This window comes from Cyprinodon tularosa, unplaced genomic scaffold (genome assembly GCF_016077235.1).
Source record: "Cyprinodon tularosa strain WSP-4 unplaced genomic scaffold, ASM1607723v1 ctg488, whole genome shotgun sequence".
Classification (NCBI taxonomy): Eukaryota; Metazoa; Chordata; class Actinopteri; order Cyprinodontiformes; family Cyprinodontidae; genus Cyprinodon; species Cyprinodon tularosa.
This window is the reverse complement of record NW_024039216.1, coordinates 282,056-305,545: the sequence shown is the minus strand read 5'-3', so window position 1 is coordinate 305,545 and position 23,490 is coordinate 282,056. Positions and strand designations below refer to the sequence as shown.

At 38.5% G+C, this 23,490-nt stretch overlaps 1 protein-coding gene across 1 annotated transcript in view; it reads left to right on the top strand.

Moving 5' to 3' along the window:
• The window catches only part of alk (ALK receptor tyrosine kinase), a 293,190-nt gene that overhangs the window by 265,685 nt on the left and 4,015 nt on the right, over positions 1 to 23,490 (top strand). The window contains exons 16-26 of the mRNA XM_038302349.1: positions 6,123 to 6,278; positions 7,143 to 7,256; positions 9,086 to 9,272; positions 9,910 to 10,000; positions 10,204 to 10,268; positions 10,371 to 10,500; positions 11,203 to 11,300; positions 14,088 to 14,180; positions 20,853 to 20,954; positions 21,079 to 21,213; positions 22,455 to 22,545. Coding sequence (XP_038158277.1) covers positions 6,123 to 6,278; positions 7,143 to 7,256; positions 9,086 to 9,272; positions 9,910 to 10,000; positions 10,204 to 10,268; positions 10,371 to 10,500; positions 11,203 to 11,300; positions 14,088 to 14,180; positions 20,853 to 20,954; positions 21,079 to 21,213; positions 22,455 to 22,545 — 1,262 coding nt within the window. The remainder of the gene's footprint in view (positions 1 to 6,122; positions 6,279 to 7,142; positions 7,257 to 9,085; positions 9,273 to 9,909; positions 10,001 to 10,203; positions 10,269 to 10,370; positions 10,501 to 11,202; positions 11,301 to 14,087; positions 14,181 to 20,852; positions 20,955 to 21,078; positions 21,214 to 22,454; positions 22,546 to 23,490) is intronic.

Genomic DNA, 23,490 nt, shown 5'->3' with positions numbered 1-23,490 from the left:
ATAACATTAAAATAAATTAAAATCTATTTTTCATAAATGTTTGAAATCTTATTTCAGATTTTCATCATATTTTACATGCTAGTCAAAGTCTATTGCCTAAGATCCAGTCATATCAAAGACCCCATAGACAACAAAGTTTCTTCAAATCAAACTTATTCTAATGAGCTGCCTCTACAAATATTTTCCACAAAAAAAACCCTTCATCTCCTCCACTCAACATGGAGGCGCTGAAAGTGTCTAAAGATGCAGAGCGCAGTGAACATAGACACATTAGTATGCAGTGAGCAGCTGGATCCAGGACATTTGTATTCTTCCTTGTAAACCTTGCCAGTGTTTCTGGGTTAGATTTATGTATTTGTACTTGGAGGAGATAAGAGAATCATGGTAGAAAATAGATTCTGCAGATGACGGCATTGGCTTTGCTTACTAAATAGCACATGCTTTTCCCAACAATCCATAACTAATTCATGTGAGACTGCTTTGTCCCTGCTCCATGCTGTTTACAGTTAAGACCCCTGAATTCCTTGGATCCAAGATTGAGAAAATGTGGTCATAAAATCAGTTTTTAAAGTCTCTGTGGCAGGAAGCTTTAATCCCAGAGAGGGAGGGAGCTGTTGCATGTAGCTATTGGAGCAGACTGTGTTTCTGATTCGAACACAGGGGTCAGCATAGACCATGCAGCAAAACAACGCGCTGAGCTCTATACAACATGAATATTAATGAAACTTTGGTACTTTAAATGCATGGCTTGGCATAGTGGGGGTGCTGCAGCACTTGTGGCGAAAGGGATATTGAAAAAAAAAATTATACAAAAATACTTTTCAAAATGTATACATTTTTGGGGAAATGATTTTGACTTTTTTAAATTTTACTATTATGTGTATTTGGATTTTAATTTCATTATGTTGAGGCCTATTCAAAACAAGTTTACGGAAGTTATGTTGTCATGTCAACATCAAGCAAGCTAATGGTCGCAGAGTAAAGAGGTATCCCGCTCTCGGCAGAAGATTGGTAAATTTACAAAGACTAATGACAGAAACGGAGAGAAAATATGGTAGAAAAACGCATTTTGGATTCGTCCCTCTCATGAGAGACGTCTATCTCCACGACCCCAGAGCGCACCCCAACATTTGGACATCTGTAACCAGAGCACCCTGCGTGTTGCTCTAAGTAAGAGCATGGTGCCACCAAGCACATTCATATCTATTCATTTAATTTTGATCTTGTGTCCTTTATGCAATTGTTAAAAAAAAAAACATTTAAATAGTGCAATAATATAATTATTTCCTTATGGTTTGCATAAAAGGAGGTGGGAGCTAATAGTCATGTGTGACATAAACACAGTGAATCAAGTTCATGCAAACTGAACAAATCTTTGTTGTTATAGTGCATGTATTCAACTGAGAACTGATTATGTCTGTGTGTTAGAGACCCTGGTTGTGTGCACTCTAGCGTATATGACAATAAAGTAGTGAATCTTAATCTATTTACTAATTTATTTTTATTGTATTTTAAATAGGCCTATAGGCTCATAGGTCTTTTGTCCGAAAAACCAAAAACATTTTCACAGAAGGTACTTCCAGCTGCCCTGTTTAAATGTGTATCCAGTGGATACATTTTATGGGAAAATGTACAGCATAAAAAGCCAAACATGCAGGGAACAATAAAGCATTTTTGAACATTATTAGAATTGAAATAAACTGAAATTGTTTAATATGATGTTCCTATGGAGGTCATATAAAACGATTTCTTGCAAATGTTTACTTCTACATTCACATCGGCACCACAGGTAATTTTATAACAAGTGGCTCTGAGTTATTGAGTCATCTAACATTAAGTAACAAGAGTAAATAATTTATAAAAGTAAATAAAAGTTTCCTGCAGATTGCTTTTTTTCAGTTGTATGAAAAAATGTTGTTTAAGATTCTCTTTGTGTAGCAATCTCTCCCAAGAAAGCCAATACTTCAAAAGGACATACATCTTCAAAAAGGAGAATAAGAAGAGATTCAATCTTGAAAGAATGTAATGAAAATAGCTGGTATATACTTACACGATAGCGAGATGAAAACTTTGATGATTTCAAATCATTGCTCACCGACAAAAGATCTAATCTTGAAAACGGTGGAGGAATGGGTTTTTCTGTTGCTCAGTCTTATGTTTGTTATTTCTCCCATATGTGATGCAAAACCATTTGAATAATGGATCATTACTTGTCTTCGTCTTCTCCCCGATTGTCCAAAATCTTATAACATCTTCAAAACACAAGCTTGACAGTCAGACTGAGTTACACTTAGTTTTCACGGAAAAGGCAAAGTAATGAGCTGATGCTGTTTGTTTGTTCATTAAACTTTAATCTGTGTCACATAAGAGACTGTAGGCAGGGTTATAGGGACGGATAGCTGGCATCCAGGAAGGCTAGTGGATCATTTCCAAGAAATTACATCAGTTATTTTCTTTAAATGCGGTCTGTTTTACTTACCCAGATCATTTAATCAAAGTTAACTATGGTTTTTACAAAAACCATGTCTATAATTTCTATTTCATTAATGTAAAAAGTGGTCAGAAATGCTTAAAATAAACATAAAACAGTTGTTGAAGTTGAAAGTGGGGGCACCATTTTTTGATTGGGCATTCTAATATTTAATAACAAATCATATGTTTTAAAATCAAAGATTTTTTAAAATCATCATATTCATTATAAATCTCAAGTTTTGTGTTTATTGAATAAAATAATGAGTAAGCTTTGCTTTTTCATATTAATTGTTCAATATTGCATGTACCATAGCTGAGTACAGGCTCTTCAAAATGGCTCAGTGGATCTACAGTTAATGGTAAAAGAAAAAAAACTGAGAGAACTGAATCTGCTTCTGCAAGGGCTTTGGATGAAATGCAATTGGTCAACTAGTCACCAAACTAAGCCTCTTTAAAAGCAAGATTTTTGGCACTTTATTGCTGTCAGGAGCACAGGATTGTTTTCAGTGCCAAGTGACTGTGAGGGGCGGTGCCGTATGTGAGGATGAGCAGTATTGGTTAAGTGGGGATGTGTTCAGGACAAGGGGAAGTGACAGCTACAGCAGCTTAATTTGACATATTGAACCATGGATGGGGAGCAGAGTGACGTTGGTAGTTACACCATGGATAGATCTTTTATGGGGGAAGATTTTTCATTGTAGACGTCACCAGAGATTGAGGGATGCTTTGTGGGTCCATGAGGGCCAGCATCTTATCACTTGTAGCCACTGGCTCCAGACAGTGACTCAGCAATGCCTGAAGCTGGTGAGGCAGTGGAGGACAGGATGACTCGAAACCAAGCTTGCGTCTGAGTGAATCTGTTTGATACCTGAACTCACAGCTACGATGCACCATGTGAACCAATGGGAACATTGCAGTAGCCTCTTTTCAACCCCAGGAGGACAGCACTTGGAATGTTTTAAGACAAATGTTGCAGAACAAAACAGGTTTACATGAAGCTGTGATCTTTTTCCAGGTAGCATTAAATTAGTGCAAAAGAAAGTTGATTATACTTTAAAGTTCATTTTTTTCCAACAGATTTTCTACCAATATACCCAGGACAAGATGTCCCAGCATGTTCACCTAAAGTTGGGCCATGTCATAGCCTTAATATGACCACAAATGAAACAAAATCTATATAATTTATATACTGTTCCACCATCTGTACCTAAGGCGATTGAAAGTACTTCATGGAACATCAAAGACAAACAAAATAAAAAGCAAAAACATGAAATTCTGATATTAGGGACAAACATCAATTCAACCTTTGCATATAAAAGTGTATTATGAAATTTAGGCAGGATCGGGATGAGTCGGTAATAAAGATGACAAACAAATACACACACACACTGTTTCTGCTAGAGTAAAATGTGTTGTTTTATTCCGCCACAGAAAACAGCAAAGCAAGCACATCAATCAAGGCACGGTGCTGAATGCAAATTATATTGCTCCAATACAAATTATATTATCCACCTTACCGTGACACAAAGTAGAGCCAGTCGACCCCGGCACTGCAGCAAACCGCGCAGCTAGGCGTTCGTACGCAACCCTAGCAGAATCTGCCAGTGTCAACCTCCACCCATCATCTATGCCAAACTTCGAAGGAAAATCTTTTGCCCAATCAGGAAAATGATTGCTCCCTCTCATGACTGGAGCGCATGATTACAGAAACCAAAATATGTTTCCGGCATCCTCTGAACCCACCCAGTGCTCGTGGACAGCCAAAACCAAAAACAAGTTACATCATGGTCAGAGCATGGTACCGACAGCTCGTGAGTACAAAAACAAATTATATCATGCTCTCAAGGAAACAGAAACTTGGATGAGAGTGCTTAGGTAATAAGAGTGCTTAATTTGTAAAACTAAACTTGTATGATTGTCAAAGAACATAAAATATAAAACCCATTTATATCAAAAAGGTTAAAGTTCATTGAAGGAGAATAAAGAATGCATGTTATATCTGGAAGCAGAGGTGGGACTAAGTCAGGGTGTTGTAAAAATCATAAGTAAGCCTCACGTCTAGTGAGTCACAGCAGGGCAGAGTTGGTGGACCGTACTCCGTAAGCTAACAGCAGGAGATTTATAATTTTCTCCCTAAGCGTCGCGTTGTTTGATGCTTCATCTTCACTGGTTGTCCTGCAGTTTGATTGGATGGATGCTGTCGGATCAAAACGACATAGATCTAATTTCATTGGATGTTGGATGCTCCCGTACACACAATGATAGATGCAGAGCGCTCTGTTTACGTTCTTTTTAATGTGTGGATTTTGTGGAAAGGAGCAAGTCTAGTCAAGTCAGAAGGATCAAGTCCAAGTGAAGCCACAAGTTATTGATGTGAAACTTCTAAAGTCTAAAGCAAATTCATGACTCAAGTCTGATTTGAGTCCAAGTCTTGTGACTCGAGTCCACATCTCTTTCTGGTGTCGCCTGAAGTAAGAATATACTTTGTAATCAATCTAGATAAAGGATGCATTCTTTCAGATGCTAGGATGCAACTGAAAGAAGCAGCACTTCATAAAGTATAAGATGGAGCCTAAATTCATGGCAAGAGAAACGGAGCATCAACACACACACCTCCTTCCTATCAAGCTCGGGGGCAGAGGGGAGTTGATTTGGAGACGTTTTCCATACACGGGATCATCCTCTGTAGAGTAGAGCATTCTCTAGTGAAACAAGACAGAGTAGAAGATGCTTCAATCGCCACTGCATCTAAAGCATAGAAAATGTAAGCAGCTCTACAATTTAAAAGTAATTTAACATACTAACATCTGTAAAACAACATAGAGCAGTTTTAGCAGCTCTAACTCTTGTATAACAGCAATACAGCACTTTGAGTTAAAACCGTTTAAAAAGACTCGTTAACAGTTTCATACAGCAGTAGCTAGGATGAATGGAGAGAGAAACTGAGCCATTCTTTTGTGCCGAAATGAACATATTTTCAAGAACGACACCACCATGTGAAAACAGACACAGGTCAGTTTGTTTTGTTCCTTAAGTGTAATAAAGAGTGTTTGTCTTGGGAAAAAAAGACAAAAAAATCAGCATGTACAGGGGGTCTGCATTTTAACGTTGGTTTTTGTACCTCCTCCAAGATGGCAGCACAACTAATAAGTGGAGGTATGGATGAGTTGAAACCATGCATATGCATTAAGATGTTCTAATCTAAGGCATTGTGGGTGATAGACTTCCTCCTGAACGCCGGGCGCCTGGGTCTTTACATTCTCTTTAACATTTACAGCCCAAGTTAATTAGCCATTTCTATCCATATCTGGACTCTTGGTTAAAAGCACAATGGCAGATCTACAGAGTGGCTGAAAAAGAGAAGAGATAAGGCCAAGTATATGTAATGACCTGAAAACAAATGAAGTGCAATAAGGAGAGCTTAAGAAAGCTGTACTGAAACATAAGTCTGCAAACCTTAATGATCTGAATAAACATTGCAACGATATTAAAGTTAATAGTTTGATCATTTTATAGAAATGATTACTGGAAATGTTGGCAGCTGTTAAATCATGAAGTGGACCAGATGTTTTCTACATATGGATGGTTTACAGATCTTTCAACTTTGATATTTAGAGACGTTTTCCTTCTCTGTCTTTATACACCTGCAGCCATGGAGGGAGATGGAGAAGTCATCATTAGCCCTGTTCAGAACTGCAGCCACTGTAAAAGCGGTGAATGCCATGAGAACAGCGATGGCATCATCTGTTACTGCGACGAAGACCTCGTCCTGGCCAAAGACGGAGTGTCCTGTATTAACGCCTCAGGTCAGACGCTCCATCCATCGCAGAAATTTATCCTAATTTTCATCCTTTCACAGAAACAAATGGAAATGAGTTTGGCTGATTGTACTTTTAACAGACTGTCTTTACAAATAGAATGAAGCCCACTGGGACTCGGGTTTATTGACTCTCTGTCTAGGGACTTTTTTCATTTAATAAGCCTTTAATCCTCCATGATAATTAATAAATTCTATAAGCTAACTATAGAACAATTAGACTGCTTTTATTCTGCTCTCCCAGAAGAGCCCTTTATGTTATGAGTTTTAAAATCTGAGGTCTCTTCTGGATTCTGAGGTAGTAAGATTGTGAATTGGAAATGAAATATGCTTTGTGATCTAATTCCATGCATAGATCTTAAAGCTACCCACATCAGGAGCAGCAGAAGCTAAATACCACATTGGTTAAACTGCACCGGTTAAACTGGGAATGAGGGATGTAGACAAACACCGGTGAAGATGGATTTGCTTCTTCAAACATAATTTGTAATCTCAGTAAAGAATACATGTCAATCAGAAAGTAATTAGCATGGCTGAGTGTCATTTTATAAATCAGAAACACAATGCCAGGCCTATTAGCATCATAACAATAGTTCTGCGTGCCCTGATCTGCTTGCATTAGGGGCATTAAAAGGCACTGGCTCTGTATGGTCTGTTTGGGTTTGGAGATTTGTTCAGACAACAGAAATTAGAAATACCTTTTTACATGCACCATCCATCGCTGCTTTGCTCTGTTGTGTCATCACTTTCACATCATTAATTACGCTGGAGACGTGTATAGCTCACCGAATGCTGATGCTCCTCAGAGGAAGATTACAAGCGTATGACACTGTTGTCTCCTGTCCTTTCTCAGAGGCGTCCCCGCTGTCTCCACAGCCGTCTCTTTCCCACCTGGCCTTGGGTCTGTCTGTGGGCACGTCAGCACTCATCGCCGCCCTGCTGCTGGTTGTTTCTGGAGTCATGATAAGTACGTACTGACAAACCGTGAGATGTTACGGTAATGCTCTCTCTGTTTACCTACGAGGTTTTGACTTGGATCTGGGAATAATTAACTGAATTCCAGATGTATTTCCTGTGGTTTATGCATCAGTTCCAACATTTTTTTAAGATTGATATCAAACAACGCTATTGGTGTGTGACTGTCAGAGGTTCCAATAAACACTTTATCCCTGCAGCTATTGTTGGATTTTACTTGATTACTTGAGGAAACTGATGTTTAGTTAAGAGTTCAAGCTTCAATGATCTTGTCCGGGAGTTAATCTGACTTCTCGTTTTACACATAACATAGTTATGCCTCAATAATACATTTCCAAATGAGTTTCGAATAACTCTGATTTCCATTTTTCTTTTAGCATTTAAAATGATTTTAAAAAGAGTTTCCCAGACTTTCTGAACATTTGCCAAATTCTTCAAATGCTTATTGACTGAAAAATAATACACATTTTTGTTGAATATTTAGTTACTTTAAATGTGAACTATCAACGTAGTGCCTTTGTTTTATTGTAGAATTTAAAGTATGTGTAATAGATATTTGATAAACTAATTTAACAAATCTAATCTGTTCTTACAGCTGATGAAATACCCCACATGTATTTATATTTTTATTAGGCTTTACGTATTCTATAAATTAAGTATTAAGGTGGGATTCTGTAATCATAGATAATTTGAAATGTAAATCTCAGGTTATTCAGTATATTTTTTATACTTTTCACCAGGTAATTAATTTGGCCCATCATGTATTGTCTATCCTTCATTGTGTGTTAGAATCCAAGGTGTTTCCACACTAAAAAGTTTTTAATTATTAGTGCCGACTTCCTCAGGATGTTTAGTACTGACCATGAATTGACTGATAATTCAGGAGACATTGCAAATTAAAATTGCGTTTCTAAAGTGGAATTTCCAATCCCAACTCCACATCTTTTGTTATATAGCAGTAGAGAAGAAACGTGGCTGTTGCTAATCAAGAACTGGAGCTAGTTTGGAATCTGAGGTGGCTCCACTTCTTCAGTCTCCCAGATGTTAAAATTAAACATTTATATAGTTTCTCACTTAAAAGTCACTGTTGGTTCCTCCTTCAGCCCTTAGCAGATTTCTGAAAACAACAAAAAACAAAGTTCTGTTTTCCCAGTAGGGAAGGGCGTTAAACAGGCTGCTGTTAGGCAATAACAGCCAGACATATGCAGACACTGGACCATTCAAGCCCACTCCCACACTTAGACTTCCACTCTCACATGAGTCAAGGAGGTGCATTTGAACAAGGACAGACTATGTGAGGGATAGCTGCATAGAATGCAGCTGACAGCACTTGTGGATTAGACAGTAGGCAGTAGTTTGTAAATAAACAACTCAAAAAACAAACACTTAGGATTCATCAGACAAGTAATATCTCAGCCTCTTTGAGGCTTTCTGGACTAAAAACTGTCAGATTCAGTGTGTTGGGTCCAGATCAGACAGTTTTATGTAATATTTAGACAGATGGTCTGAGGAAGTCTTTGTATGTTATACGGTTCATATTTCAGAACCAGATTCAAATAGGTGGTTTAATGCTGAAACAGTTTCTATCATCTTGCAGGGAAACCTCAATAACTAAAAAAAGAAACAGAATTTAATTTCACAGTCCTTGTTCTTGAAACGTTGCTCTTTAGGGAAATAACATCCTTAAAAGCATTCCAGCCAGCACAGTGTAGCCGCAAGCAATAATTTTCTCCAAGAGGATCGGTTTCAGGGTTTTGTTTGCCTTCTAAACTGTGAATACCTCAGTAGGGGAATCAAACTCTTTCATTTGTCTCCCACCAGTGTACAGGCGTAAACACACGGAGCTGCAGTCCATTCAGCTGGAGCTGCAGAGTCCAGACTGTAAACTCAGCAAGCTGCGAGCCTCCACCATCATGACGGACTACAACCCCAACTACTGCTTCGCAGGGAAGACGGCAACAGTTAGCGACTTGAAGGAGGTGCCACGGCGCAACATTTCCCTCACTAGGTGAGAAATTCCCTATGGAGTGGAACTAGACTCCCCCCTCCCCTATCAGTTCCCCCCACAGGCTGAAGGTCACCCCCAGCCCCCCTCCCTTCATTAAAGACTTTTTTGTGATAGTAGTTTGGGACTTTTAACATTTAATTAAGCAAAACTTTTCTCTATCAGTTTATTTTCTCATGTAGAAAGGGCTCCTAATGTCTTAATATGATTTAAATTAACTGAGAAGTCGATCATAGGCTACAATGAACAAAGAGTCCTTTGATGGAGGATCGTCCTAGAATGAGATTAATGTCTCATGAATCCCACATGAGAAAATCTCCCTTCAGATAGATAATTTTCTTCATTCTCCTGCAAAATGTTTCTAAATAAAAGGGTGGATGGATGGATGGATGGATGGATGGATGGATGGATGGATGGATGGATGGATGGATGGATGGATGGATGGATGGATGGATGGATGGATGGATGGATGGACTTTATTGCTTCAGTTCTGTTTCTATTTTTCTAATTTTTCCAGCATTATACAATTGAAGGGACACAAATTTTTCACTGCACATTCAGCCATAAGTTGTAATCTTTTATGCCGATGTCACACAAACTGTTGTAAGCATATGTGACAGGACTGTGTGTTTCTTTGCAGGGGTCTGGGTCATGGTGCATTTGGGGAGGTCTATGAAGGTCTGGCAGTAGGAATACCAGGTGAACCGAGCCCACTGCAGGTGGCTGTAAAGGTCAGTCCAAATCCAGATGATCTGGTTAAACAACAGTTTAAAAGCAAAAATGTGAGGTATTTAATATAGAGGTTCAGCTTAGAGGCTGTATAAGGGAAAATAGAACCTTATTTAAAGTATCACAGAGAAAAGCCTCAATAATAACACAAAGTATTTAGTTCTGTGCAAGGATTTTAATTGCAAAATAATTTTATTCACTCCAGACGCTTCCTGAGGTTTGCTCTGAGCAAGATGAGCTGGACTTCCTGATGGAGGCTTTGATTATCAGGTAACTACAAAACACACTCAACCCCCCACCCTGTGCATTAAGCACTACATTTAGCACTATATGAGCACAATATGTTTCCTTCACATGACCTCTGTTTTCCAGTAAATTCAACCACCAGAACATTGTGCGCTGCGTCGGAGTGAGTCTGCAGGCCATGCCCCGGTTCATCCTGCTGGAGCTGATGACTGGAGGAGACCTCAAGAGTTTCCTGAGGGAGACCAGACCCCGGCTGGTAAGATACACCGTTATACCGTACCTTCTTTTACCTAAACAACTTTTTTTCTCTCAGCAATGACATTAAAGTTATGGTAAACGCATCAGACGCCATCACCATTCATCCACTTGCTGAAGTCCCCTCAGGGACTCTTGAAACTCTAACAGCATGGCTGCTAAATGCAGCCAGATGCAAACTGCGTCTCGTCTTTGGTGGTTTACAGGTGGCAAACAGTCTTAGAAATGAAATCCCACATCAGAGAACAGCTTTTTTTTTTTTTTTAAGGCAGGCTTTCTGTCGACATCTTCTGCTTTAAGCTTGGATGGACATGTACAGGCATGGCCCAGATACCACTACCATTTATTTTTATTCTCAGTCTTTGTGTGGAAACACTGAAACCCTGCCAGGTCGAGCTGCTTCCCCTTTTCACATTTACAGTCAGCTGATGTGGTTCCAGGCATTGGATAAGACGCATCCTGCAGATCAGTAATGCAGGGAATCAACGTTGATATTTCTCGCTCAAGGCAGCTGACACTGAATGAAGTCCTGCAATTTTCTCACCATGATGCCCTGATGCCTGCTCTAGTATTGATTAACATTCCAACTGCTTGCTTCTCATTTATTTTCTACCCAGAAAGAAAAAAGGTCATTTTGTATTTAATGTCCATCTAAAGTTCTCTTTATTCTTTTCCTTTTTCTGCCTCCCATCTGATGTTTTAGGACCAGCCGTCCAGTTTGACCATGATAGACCTTCTCAACGTGGCCAGAGACATAGCTAAGGGCTGCCAGTATCTGGAGGAGAACCAGTTTATACACAGGTACTTCAACAGATTATACCTGCTTGCTATGAATAGAGAACCACAGAACTTATAGATCGTGGTTCAGACTTAGGCATAGAAGGTTGTGCTCATTCACCAAGTTATATAGATTCAGACTCAACTGCATCCGTTTTACAGCAACATATGGACTCTGTACGCATCGTGCCTTCTGTATGATCAGATAAATGACCAGTAAGGAGTTTAGAGAGAGAGCAGCCAGATGGGGCAGCCGGCTTGTGTTTTTAAGGTCTATATCTGACCCACGAGTCGGAGGAGCAGATCTGCAGTAACTGCTCTGTAAAAGATAAGAGGACACATGTGAAGAAGTTCTAAAAAAAGTTCCACTTGAAAATCCCCCTCTGCATATCTAAAACGAGTAAAGGTCAATGCTGGTTCTACGTTTTTATTGAGGTGATGTATTAGGATCTTCTTTTGGACTTTTAAACATTATCCACTGACAAACTGAGCCTATTAAACCTTGTTTGGCTCAGCGTGGCCCAGTGAAGCTATATCAATCCATCTAATGGCTGACTCTTTAAATATTCTGCACAACCCAATCTTCTCCCTTCAAAGCTGTATTAAAATTGCCCCAACTTCTGTCCTTGAGGCTTATTGCAGTTTTATGAAGGTGTGTTTACTCGAGGTTGAGCAAAGAGCTCTGAATGAACAGGGCTTGTTTTTCAGGTGGATTAAAGGCTTGAATCCTGAGCTGAGCTGAGCTTCTACGAGGTAACTCACAGGGTTAATGCTGTCTGAAAACAACTTAATCTAGCTTTTATGTTTGTTTTCCCATTTCTATCCTCTAAATGACCAATGGATCATGGAGGGCTAGTTTATTTAGCTTTTTTTTTTCATTTAATACCAGCTTCTCACTCACAGGAAGGAAAAGCCGATTTAACAGAAGGTTTACAGTAACCTCACTTGTGTGAAATTGATATAACAACAAAATGTTCTGTAAGATATGCAGAGGAAAAGATTTTAAAATCACAAATATACTGTTAAAGTCAGCTGAATATGTTTATGTAAAACTCTGCCCTAACCTGACAGACATGAGTTTGTGGCAGCAGCTGCTGCATTTTAAAACTCCTACTCGCCTCCAAGCAACACATTTCCATTCCATTCTCCTTGATCATTATAGGAGGACTACTCAGGTGTAGATATAGCCCCTCACTCCCTCGATGGCCCTTTCCAGAGGTTATATATAAGGTTTGAATGGATTCATCAGTTTGATTTGAGTGACTGCATTCGGTCATTTAAACACCTTGCCTTATTTGTCTCTTCTTTATGTATTTTCAAACATCTGAGGTAATGCAGTAGGTATAGTTACAGGAACTGACACAAACCATGCAGCATAACAGGCCTTGTATAAAGCAAAAAAAAAAAACAGTCAATGTGATAAATCAGAGTAAGATTTGAAATTTAGGTGAAGGCATATGGCTTCAAGAAAGAGCTAGAGAATCAAAATATGGATCAAAGCTTTTCTTTCTTCAATGTTTGTCAAATTTGGTCCATAGTAGAGATTTCAGATCTGAATTCTTTGTGTTCTCCATCATCAATATAGCAAAGGTTGGATATGTTTGTGTTCTTTTTCTATGTTTCGTTTTAAGATAATTATTCACAGTTTAGCTTGAAGGTAAAAAAAAAAAGTTATTTATTGACGCAAATCATATTTCAATATTTCGATGTAATTACCAGTAGAAGCCTTGTCCTTGAAAAATGACAGCATTTGTTTTTTATTTACAGAAACAAGCAAATTTACCATTTCTACTCTTAAACATTAAGTGTGATAAAATGTCAAGGAACCGTCAGGTTCTATTCAGGCATGGAGCTAAGAGTTTTAGAGAAAGAGACTTTGATTAAAACCCCCGGAGGGGTTCAGCTACCTGAGAAACACCAAAATAGTGTTTTGCGTCAGACAGCTTTCTGCTGAATAGCAAAGATGTGTAGAGAGATGAACAAGATGCAGAGTTGTTTCAATAGCGGAGTTTCTGAACAAGAAGCTGAAGAACAAATTGATGCCTTTGAATCACTTCTTGTTTTTTGATGAATCGCTTACGGTCAGATTCTTCGTCTTGAAGAACCACAAGCTGAATAGTTTGAGACCTTTCTGACACCCTGAAGTGGGAGTCTCTGTTTTAAGAAGCCATCTGTTCACATCAGGCTGAACCAGAACTTTATCCTCATTGTGTCATTTCTCATCTAACAGAATCAGACTCCAATGTTTCTTTCTGCTGTGGCGTCCATCACTGCGATTTATTCCGTTTCTTTCCCTTCCTGTCTCATGATTCGCTCTCAACCGGGTGTCACACGATGTCGCCATGGTAACTTATTTGCCACTGCTCTGTATGCTCACTGCATCACTCCTTAAAACTTAAAGACGGTTAGGTGCCTGGAGGAGTAAACTGCAGTGTGTGTGGGCTCTGCGAGTACTCTCCTTAAAGATTCACTCTGTGCTGTGCAAATAAGCGACTCCCTCTCTAAGCTGCTTCTCCCTGCATGACTCTGCAGCATTTATAACCAGAAGCTGCAAAATGGCAGCATGCTCAGGGCGAGACTAAAGTTCAGATCCAACAGGGGACTAACTGGGGGTTTCATACACCAGGCTTTGTTTTTTAAAATATAAATGCATGAAAAGAACTGCTAAACTACAGAAGATATGAGGCATAATTCAAGCTGTGCTGATGCTCAGCAGGGCTCTCTCCTCTGCTCACTGCATCCCCAGTTGTTCCATCCAGTAATGTGGGTGCATGCAGCGATCTAATGATGCTCTTTTTTTTTTGCTTTCAGGGACATTGCAGCTCGGAACTGTCTTTTGACCTGCAAAGGACCGGGACGTGTGGCCAAGATCGGAGACTTCGGGATGGCTCGGGACATTTACAGGTACATTTCCAACACTGTTATCTACAGCAGAACGATTCCAATTTTTCCCTCAGATTAAACAGAAAACTTCTAATAAAGAATAAAAACTAAGTACCTACCACATCAAAAAAAAAAAATTCGGTAGACATACTGGGCCTCCTGGTTGTCCCTAGCAACCCAAGTAAATTTTAGGTGTTTCAGAGTGGAATGAGATTGATGTGTTTTTAGGTGTTGTGGTTTGCTGTCTTCCTCCAAAAAGCACATTTTAATCTTTGTCTTACCTGAACGGTCTATCCTCCTTGTAATTTATTCAAGGCTCACTTTCAGTAAGCTTCAATGCTTCTCCTTCAGCAGTGGAGTCTGATCAATGGTGGCTCTTTTCATGGGTAAACTGTACCTGCTAGCTGCAAGTCCTTCTGACCCACTCTGTGATTGGTCATTGGATCTTGGACAAGTTTCAGATTTTGTTGGATTCAGTCAGAAACCTTGCAAGAAACTTTGAATCTTTGCTGGTTTACTGCAAAATAATGTTCTTTCCACTGCTGGTTGGGGCTCACCTACAGTAACTGTGGGTGTAACTGCGCTCTCTTCAGCATGTGTCCAACATGGATATGTTATAAGTCATAATATAACTATTTGCTTTAACCAGTCCAAACATCCTTCTTGCATGACATTCAGGATTTCTAGTATTTTAATGTCTAAGCTGGTTTTCTTTGATTTAATTTCTTTAGATATTTAGATTATTTGAGTCTGAGCTGCATCAGATGTGACTTTCATGTCAATGAAAGATTAGAAATACATTTACTGAGGTAATAAACCTGCTGTTTTCTGTTGAAAAAAACTGACATCTACGAGAAAAAAAAAACATTTAGGTAATTTCTTCCCTGAACTCAGCATGATTTATTTCCAACTCTTGCTCATTGCTAGTTTTGCTCCAGTTGTGAAATGCATTCACAGAAACTGTTAAACCGCTAAATACAAGTAACATAGCACTTTTAGAATAAGGACAGTAAGACCCTTCTGTGATGTGTCGACACACCACTGGTTTTATTATTGACATTAGATACTGTGTTGTTGTGTGAGTGGTGCAAAACAACATATCTACATTCATTAAATGGTTTCTAATTAACAATTAGTATAAAATGTGTCTTATTCTAACACTGTTTAATGTGTATGTGATCATTTTATTACTAATAACCCCAGTGAAGTTTACTGGAATTAAAAAACCTAAATCTAATAAACAGCATCTAAGTTTTTCTTAGTGTGGATTTTCTCTCTAGTAAACATTTACTTGTTAATGCTCAGTAGTGTTTTTCATCCCACCCATCCCATCAGCTCCTCTGTCGTCTAACAGCATCTAATTATTCTGAAATTGAAACAAACAACTTTACATGATGAAGTTTAGATGAAAGCCGAAAGCAGCAGGGAGTTCCTGAAATGTGTGCAGAGGGAATCTGTCGGCGCATTAACGTCCAATTTCTAAATCTTCTTAAGGAGAAGTCACCTTTCTATCAAATAAAGCAAATACAGCAAGCCTGAGGAGAGGCATTAAGAGGGCTTGGTGCAATTACTGATGAGTCCAGGTTCAGGTCATCTTCCTGGTGTCTCTAACACCTTAAGGATCCTTGATTTGATCATTTTGGACAAATTAACTGTGATATTATTATTTTTAGCCAATTGGTGATGTGGTCCTACAGCTTTCTGCCAGGAGACACAGTAAACTGTTTCCTAGGTAATGGCTGGGGACAAGTAGCACACTGAGAGATGGAGGCATGGGTGTACTGGCACCAATGCAAAATACAAACTCTGCAAACAAGCTGACTCAACCTCAGATGTGACCTTTCATCTAGGATTTGTGAATTAAAATTTCAGATTTACTTTAATAAACCATCAAGCAGCCTCCCATTAGATTATATAAGATTTTAGGTATGAATATTTAGTTGTGTTTCTCTGAACCCGGTGCTGTTATAATAAGAGAGAGTTCTCAGAGTAATGCGAAACAGAAATCTTTGGTAATTAATTAGTTACTCAGGCTCTAGTTCTCCCCCAATTTAGAACCCGTCAGGATGCGGCCTGCAAACTCTGTCTGCAGCAATATGCAACAGTCAACAGAGGACCTACACAGAGAGATAAAACAGGAATTTGGACCAGCGTAAAGCTCCCTGCAGGATGTTACAGATATAAACGCAGTGATGAGTAACAGAAATTCATCTTTTAGAGGAAATGAACCGTCAACATGTTGTAAAGCCAACAACGTTGTAAAGTCTGATGGAGAGGAACCCAAACACGGTATATTAGCACAGAACCTTAAGTACGGAGGTGGAAGGATGATGGTTTAGATTTCATTAGTAGTTGCATGGCCTGTGCACCCTGCAGTCATAAACCTTGAACTATTTGAGTGTTTGAGTAGATTCTGGTCAACTGAGAGACATGAAAGTGATGAAGCTATATTGGAGGAAGAGAAGAGGGTCAAAGATCCTCCAAAACAATTACAGAGAAAATACAATTGACTGGAAAGACGGTTTTACAGGCAGCTGTTTTAAAGGGATGTGCCTAATTATTTCCTTCTCACTTTTTCCATTTTAAGGCAAACACTTGGTTCTGTTGGTTAGCTTTTTGATGTTTGACGCAAGATTTAAATCATATAAAGACTAGATGGTTCACAACTCTCAGAAAAAAACATTAGAATGTAAACAGGGTTTGTTTTCCTTTTGACAAGCATGTAGGTGTTGATCATGTACATCATTATCTGACGGCAGAGAAGCAGGCTGGAGTTTTAGAGCTACAGGTGTTTGCCACCTTATCATTTCTGTCCAGCCTGCCTTTACCTCCCACAGCGTTTTAAGCCAAATGCATCTTTATCCTCCAGCTTCAGAGTTACACCAACAGTAACACACAAGTATAAAATGCTTCTGGTTGAACTTTAGGTTGCCTGAGACTATATTTAATCCACCTTAATCTGCTGCTCACTTTTTAACTCTGTCGATAGTGAACAGGCTCTCAAGCTCAGTGAAACAGCCTCCATCAAAACATATAACCGTTCTCTAGAACAGATAAAGCAATAAGCTGCAGAGATCGATGTTCAGCAGCAACCTTGTTATTTTCACTCTTCTTCTAAAAGAAGACATTGAAAAGGCCACATTAACATATCGGGATGACTGTATGTGTTTGTTTGAAGCTTCTTTGTTATTCTTTTATACCGATGGACGCTGAAATTAGAGGAGCACAAAGAGACATGAAAACAAGATGGTAGCTGCTTCCCGTTCTGTAGTTGTGAGGCTAAACATGCTGCTTTGAACCATTTCTCATCACTGTCGGGGACATTTTACTATAAGTGAAAGATTAAGGAGCTGGGTGAATAAGTGCCCAGAAGGAGCTTTCAGATACTCTGTCAAGCAAACAGAATCTGTTAGTGATTGTCTTCTCTGCTTGATTGGGTGATTCTCCACAGCTGATGGTATAACTGTGTGCTTCCCTTTTTTACTCTATTAGCAGACTTCATGTCATCTACACTTATTTCTTCTTATTGATCTTCTGAAGACCAACAGTTAACTTTAAATTCTAAGCATGCTATTGTAATGAAGCCAGGTTAGGGTCACTATGGACTAAAAGCAGGTTGGATACAAATGAAACTGTTTTTATTTAATTTCCAGGGCCGTTGCTCAGCTTCAGATTGAACATATTGCATGAATACTGCATGTCTTATTAAGCCCCCTGCAAACACTGAGTTTAACATTTGGATTTAATTAGATGTGTGATTTTTCAACGCATCCAGCAAAGTGTTTTTCCTGAGGTGAAAACAGCTTTGACTCTCGTTTAGACCTGAACCCCCAAGAATCCAACCATGTTAATCATAAGATTTTTATTCATTTTTAAATGCCATGTGCTCACACACGAGCCTTCGATTATACATTATTCATATGTTTACGGCCCTGTTTGGTAAATTCAGCATTGTTGTCAGATAAAAAGTAATTTTTTAAGATAAGCATCTTGAAGCAAATATACATTTTTATATTAGGATGTTTCTGTATCAAATTGTAACGTTTAACACTGTTTTCTGCAATGGTGGTCTTTATTTGACAGTTGCTGGATGGTAGATGGGAGTAGAGAGAAGGTCTTTGGGTTAATCCTAAAGTTGGTAAAGCTGTGCCGACGGCCGAGACTTCTGAATAAATGTTGGAACAATCTGCCCTTTAAAGCATCAGTCTGTCAGTAATCAGTCTACATACAGTGATGAGCAAAATACCACCAAAATTTAATATATTTGTCCATAAATAAAATGTCCATAGCTGTATATTGGTTATTTATCCTCCAGGTGCACAGTTTTTTTTTTTTACATTGTTAAAACACTTACTTACGTACTGTAAACTCTTCAATATTATGTTATTCTTTTACATTTTTTAAGGTGCATATTTGTGTGACCATTTTTTCTATAATCTTTTTGCTGCTGTAAACATCAGAGTTTCCACGTTGTGCGACAATAAAGGGATTTTCTATTCTATTTTATATTTCATATAACAAGTTACCCTTGTTAGTTTCTTTGCATTATTACCATCTGTGTAAAGTAATAAATTACTCATTACTTTTTAGCTACTTTCAGCAAAATAAACATTTAAAGCCAGACATCATAAAATGAAGGTGCATAATAATTTGCCATACCTAAAAGTAATGATATAGGATAAATTAAATTGAATATATAGTAGACATTTTAAACATTCAGTAATAAACAGAGGATGGTATGGGGGGAGGGTCATTTTAGAAGGGGGGGTGATTTTTAAGATATTTTTAAGAAGAGGGATGCCATCCTCCTCAACTCGAATACTGGTTGTAGCCATCTTGCTTTCTTCTTGAGAGCAAGACGTTTTTTAACTGATTTTAAATAGATTTTACCAATTCTGCAAAAAATATCAAACAAGAAAGTTATTAATGGTCTTATATTGATATACTTTAGGCTGTGTGTATATTTTGAACTGTGTGCATCAAATTGAATGCAGAATAAATTCAAAGTTGAACTTGAACTGCTTTAATCAATAATGGGACATGAAATCTGATGTCCACATTAGCTTCTCAGAGGATTTATTCTAGCTTCTATTGCTTCTCACTTAATCATTTCATGAATAAAGTTTTTTTTCCTCCTTTAAAAGTTTCATCCAGCTGAGTTCTTAGCTCACGTTGCGTCACGTTAACACCTGGGAGCTTCCTGCTGTAATAACAAATCAGTTGTGGGCAGCTGTGAGATGTAATGGCAGAGCTTTACTTTTCCCCAGGATGAAAATGCTCCTGCAGCTCCTTTACCCATCCAAAATCTCATAGACTACAGCTGGCAGACGCCCAGCCCTCGTTGTCTCGTTTCTCATCAAGAGCTTTTCTGTGTTTATGGAGCAGTGTTTGGGGAGCAAATTGACATTTTTATGGCAAAATTAAATGCCAAATTGATTTACTGCTCTGCAAAAGCAAAAGATGCCAAACAAAGCCAGCTGCGACACTACAGACCATAAATCCTCAGGCGTTCCCTTTTATTTATTTTTTTACTTGGGCACGGAGTGGCAGCCCCTCACATCTGTGCTCGCTCTGCGCTATAAAGCAGGCGGAGACCTCGATAAGCATCAAAAATCAGATATAGCCTTGATCAGATCATTTCTTCAGCCGTGCGATGAATTAGAAGCGGCTCGCGGGGAGATAAACTGACTTTTTTTAATCAGGGTCATAAATTAGGTTTTTGACAAAACATAGAAAATACAATCTGTTAAAACTTTAATGACTAGTGGTGGTGTTACTCAAATTACTACAGATGAAATTAACAAAGAACATCACTTTTAAATTACTTAATTGACGTTAAACCTTTTTAACTCATCCGTGATAAGCATTTTACTAAATAACAGAGCAGCATTTTGTTGTCATTAATTATATCCAACATTCCTGAGGGATCTTAGCCTTTATCTCATGACCAAATCCTTCCAGCTAATTGATATTTTGGGGTTTATATGATGCCGGCTTTCAGGAGAATTATTCAGGCAGCACTGATGGCCAATCTAGTATTTCTAGATAGCTAAACTTCAGCTTCCTCACAGACAGCAGGCTATTTTCATTGCTAGAAAGGGCAGATTAGACAAGAGCATTACTAAGCCACCACCATGCTTCATTCTAGTTATTCCTTTCACTCCAGACATGCCACTCTCCCATAATCCCAAATTCCTATCTCTCTTTCCCTGGTTTACTGGTGGTTTGGGGTCTTTAGTGGTTAATCTCTTGATGCAGGCCAGTGGTCTCAAACTCTAGTCCTTGAGGTTCGTGCAACTTTTAGATGCCTCTACATTAACATGCCTAACACATTATCCAGGAAACATTATCAGTATCGACAGTCTGGTGTTTGTGGTGTTTAATCTTAAGCAGTAAATAAAATCGGTTGATTAGTTTGTGGAGAACATGCCTGGTTTTATTCAGTGGGTTGAATAATTTTAAAACTGAAGTGGTAACTGGCTGAGGTATTTAATAATTATCAATCCACTTATTGTGCAGATCTGAACAATAACTAATTTTGTCACTAAACCAATCTTTCAGTGGTGGTTGATTTATTCTAACACCGGCAGTAGAATTTCCTTTCTGGTGATCCAAATCCCACAAAGAAAGGCCATGGCTGCCACCGTTTTAACTAAAATCTGAATGTTCCTTTCAAAATATTTCTTTGTGCAGGGCGAGCTATTACAGAAAGGGTGGGCGAGCCATGTTACCAGTGAAATGGATGCCACCTGAGGCCTTCATGGAGGGCATCTTCACTTCTAAAACGGACACATGGTGAGTTTCATGCTCAATTGTAACTAAATTTGCCTTTAGCTCATCTCCTGTATATCTGATGTTTTTCATCCTTTAAGTTTTGATCTGTCTGTAATTTAAGCGTAAATCATTTCTGCCATCACAGGTCATTTGGTGTGCTGCTGTGGGAGATCTTCTCTTTGGGCTACATGCCGTATCCAAGTCGCAGCAACCAGGAAGTCTTGGAGTTTGTTACCAATGGTGGGAGAATGGACCCGCCTAAAAACTGTCCTGGGCCAGTGTAAGTCCATTACGCTGCTTCTTCATCATTTCATTAGGCTTTATACATGATACGGACCTTTTTTTAGGGATCAAACACAGAAATATAAACTCCAATTCAATAACATACATAAATAGAGAGAGAGGTATAAATTAAAAATTAATATAAATACCATTTCGACCTGAGTTTTAAAACCTTTGCAGACTAGTTTAGCCCATCCTGCCATCCTCCATACTTACTGCAGCACCCAGAGTGTAAGTTGCTTTAATTTCCCTCCCCTGTACATTATAAAAGTATTTATATACCCTGAACTTTTCACATTTAGCACCTGTTTCTGACATTCTGAAGGACTGTGAAGTAGAAGAAAACCTGAAAGGTTTGGATGTTGAGTGGAATCTGTGAATATAAATGTTCAGGTCTGGTCACTGATAAGCTTTTAGGTTTAGCTCTGTTTTTTGACTGGACCATTCTAACACATAAAGGTGCCTCAATCTAAACTGTTTAGCTCTCGCTTTATGTTTAATATTCTCATCCTGAAGACTTTAGCTGCCTTTCACAGGTTTCCTTCCAGGATTATTTAGCTGCACCACCTACAAACTTATTTTCCACCGCTATTTGGCCTCCCCTTGAGCTGTTGATCTCTTCTGCTCCTCCAGAGTTACTAAGAAACTGTTGGCTCCTTTTCATATTAATGCGCATCTTGTCCAAAATAACAACTTCTTGTCTTTTCAGTTGGTCCATCCTCTTTCACATTTAGTTCACAGACTGAACAAAGTTTCTATGTTTTTGTAACGTCACCTCGCTTTAAACATCTCACCTCATCCCTGACCTGAATAGTTTGTTCCTTCCTGCCAGTTTCGTCCATTCGACTTGTTCATCTGGTGTCCTCTGACAGCAATCGATTGGACTACACTTTATTTAGGGGTCTACGATACTCTGTGTTTGACTAGTAGATGAACTCTCATTAGAAAATATTTGTATGTATATGTATTATAAACAATCTTATTAAGTAGTAGTTCCGAGCTCTTTCGATGATTGACTTATTTTAAATGAACTCATCTGACCTGACCATGGTAGCTTTTTGTAGCAGGTCCTTTGAAGGAAATAAAGGAAAGATTAAATAGAAACTGTTTTTTCCTTCAATCCCTGTTATTCCTGTGTGTTTTGTTAAATGAACCGAATAAATGAAGCTAGAGAGTTTCTGTTCTCTGGAGCTCCACAGAAGGGTTGATTAATTAAGTAATTCCTGCTCTATGTTTTAGGTACCGGATTATGACCCAGAGCTGGCAGCATCAGCCTGAAGATAGACCGAACTTCTCTACTATTCTGGAGAGACTTGACTACTGCTTACAGGTGAAGCAAATCATTCAATTATTCAATTGGTTATACAAAGTAGAATAAAGAGTTTGCAAACCTGTTCTTAGCTGTGATAAATGAGCTTACTCATGACAAAAATCTATATTTTGTTCTTCTGCTTCTCCTTGTGTGTTTGATGGGTTTATGTGATCACCTCATACATGCACACGTTAGTAAAACTAAATATGATTGGAAAATCTATTCAATAAAATTTACACTGAAAACAGTGTTACGTCATTTTTAAGCTGTTATTTCCATTAGCTTTAAATATATTTGACATACAGGCAAGAAAAACCCTCAACTAAATTTTTGTTCCTTTTTTTTTTTTTTTATGGAAAACTGTGTTTTTAATCACAAAAAGTACATCCCCCTACTGTGCTAAATATGGAGTCAGTGACTGGTTGGGGCTCGTTTGCCATGACTTACTTCACCAAAGCAGATCAGTATGTAGTTCTGATGTGGTAAACACAGGTCAGCAAGAATTGATTCCTCTTACAGCCTGCTTTAAGCCCGATATGTCTGGTAGTAAAAAATTATGTCATTTAAGCACTTAATCAGAGCTAGGGTTGCATCTAAGTCTAATGCCGCTGGATTAGTGATAGCTCATAGGTTTGAAATTATAAAAATATAAAAGTCTTTTATGATTTAGCCCATAAATAACACTACAATCCACATATTATTTAAAAAAAAAAAAACCCTTAGAAAGAAATGACCGTCTCTCTTGGTTGGCGGGAAGAGGCTTTGAAATGTTGAGAACAGCTGTGTTTTCTGCTTCTACATATTGTGTGGAGCTGTAGGCCTGCAATCTGCGCACCCACCTAGAATCGGACAGAATATTAGATAGAAGAGGAAAAGCATGGAGTATAAAATCTGCAGTAGTTATGTCCACATTTCTCATTTTCACTTGGATCATTATCTGCATAAAGCATAACTGAACAGCGG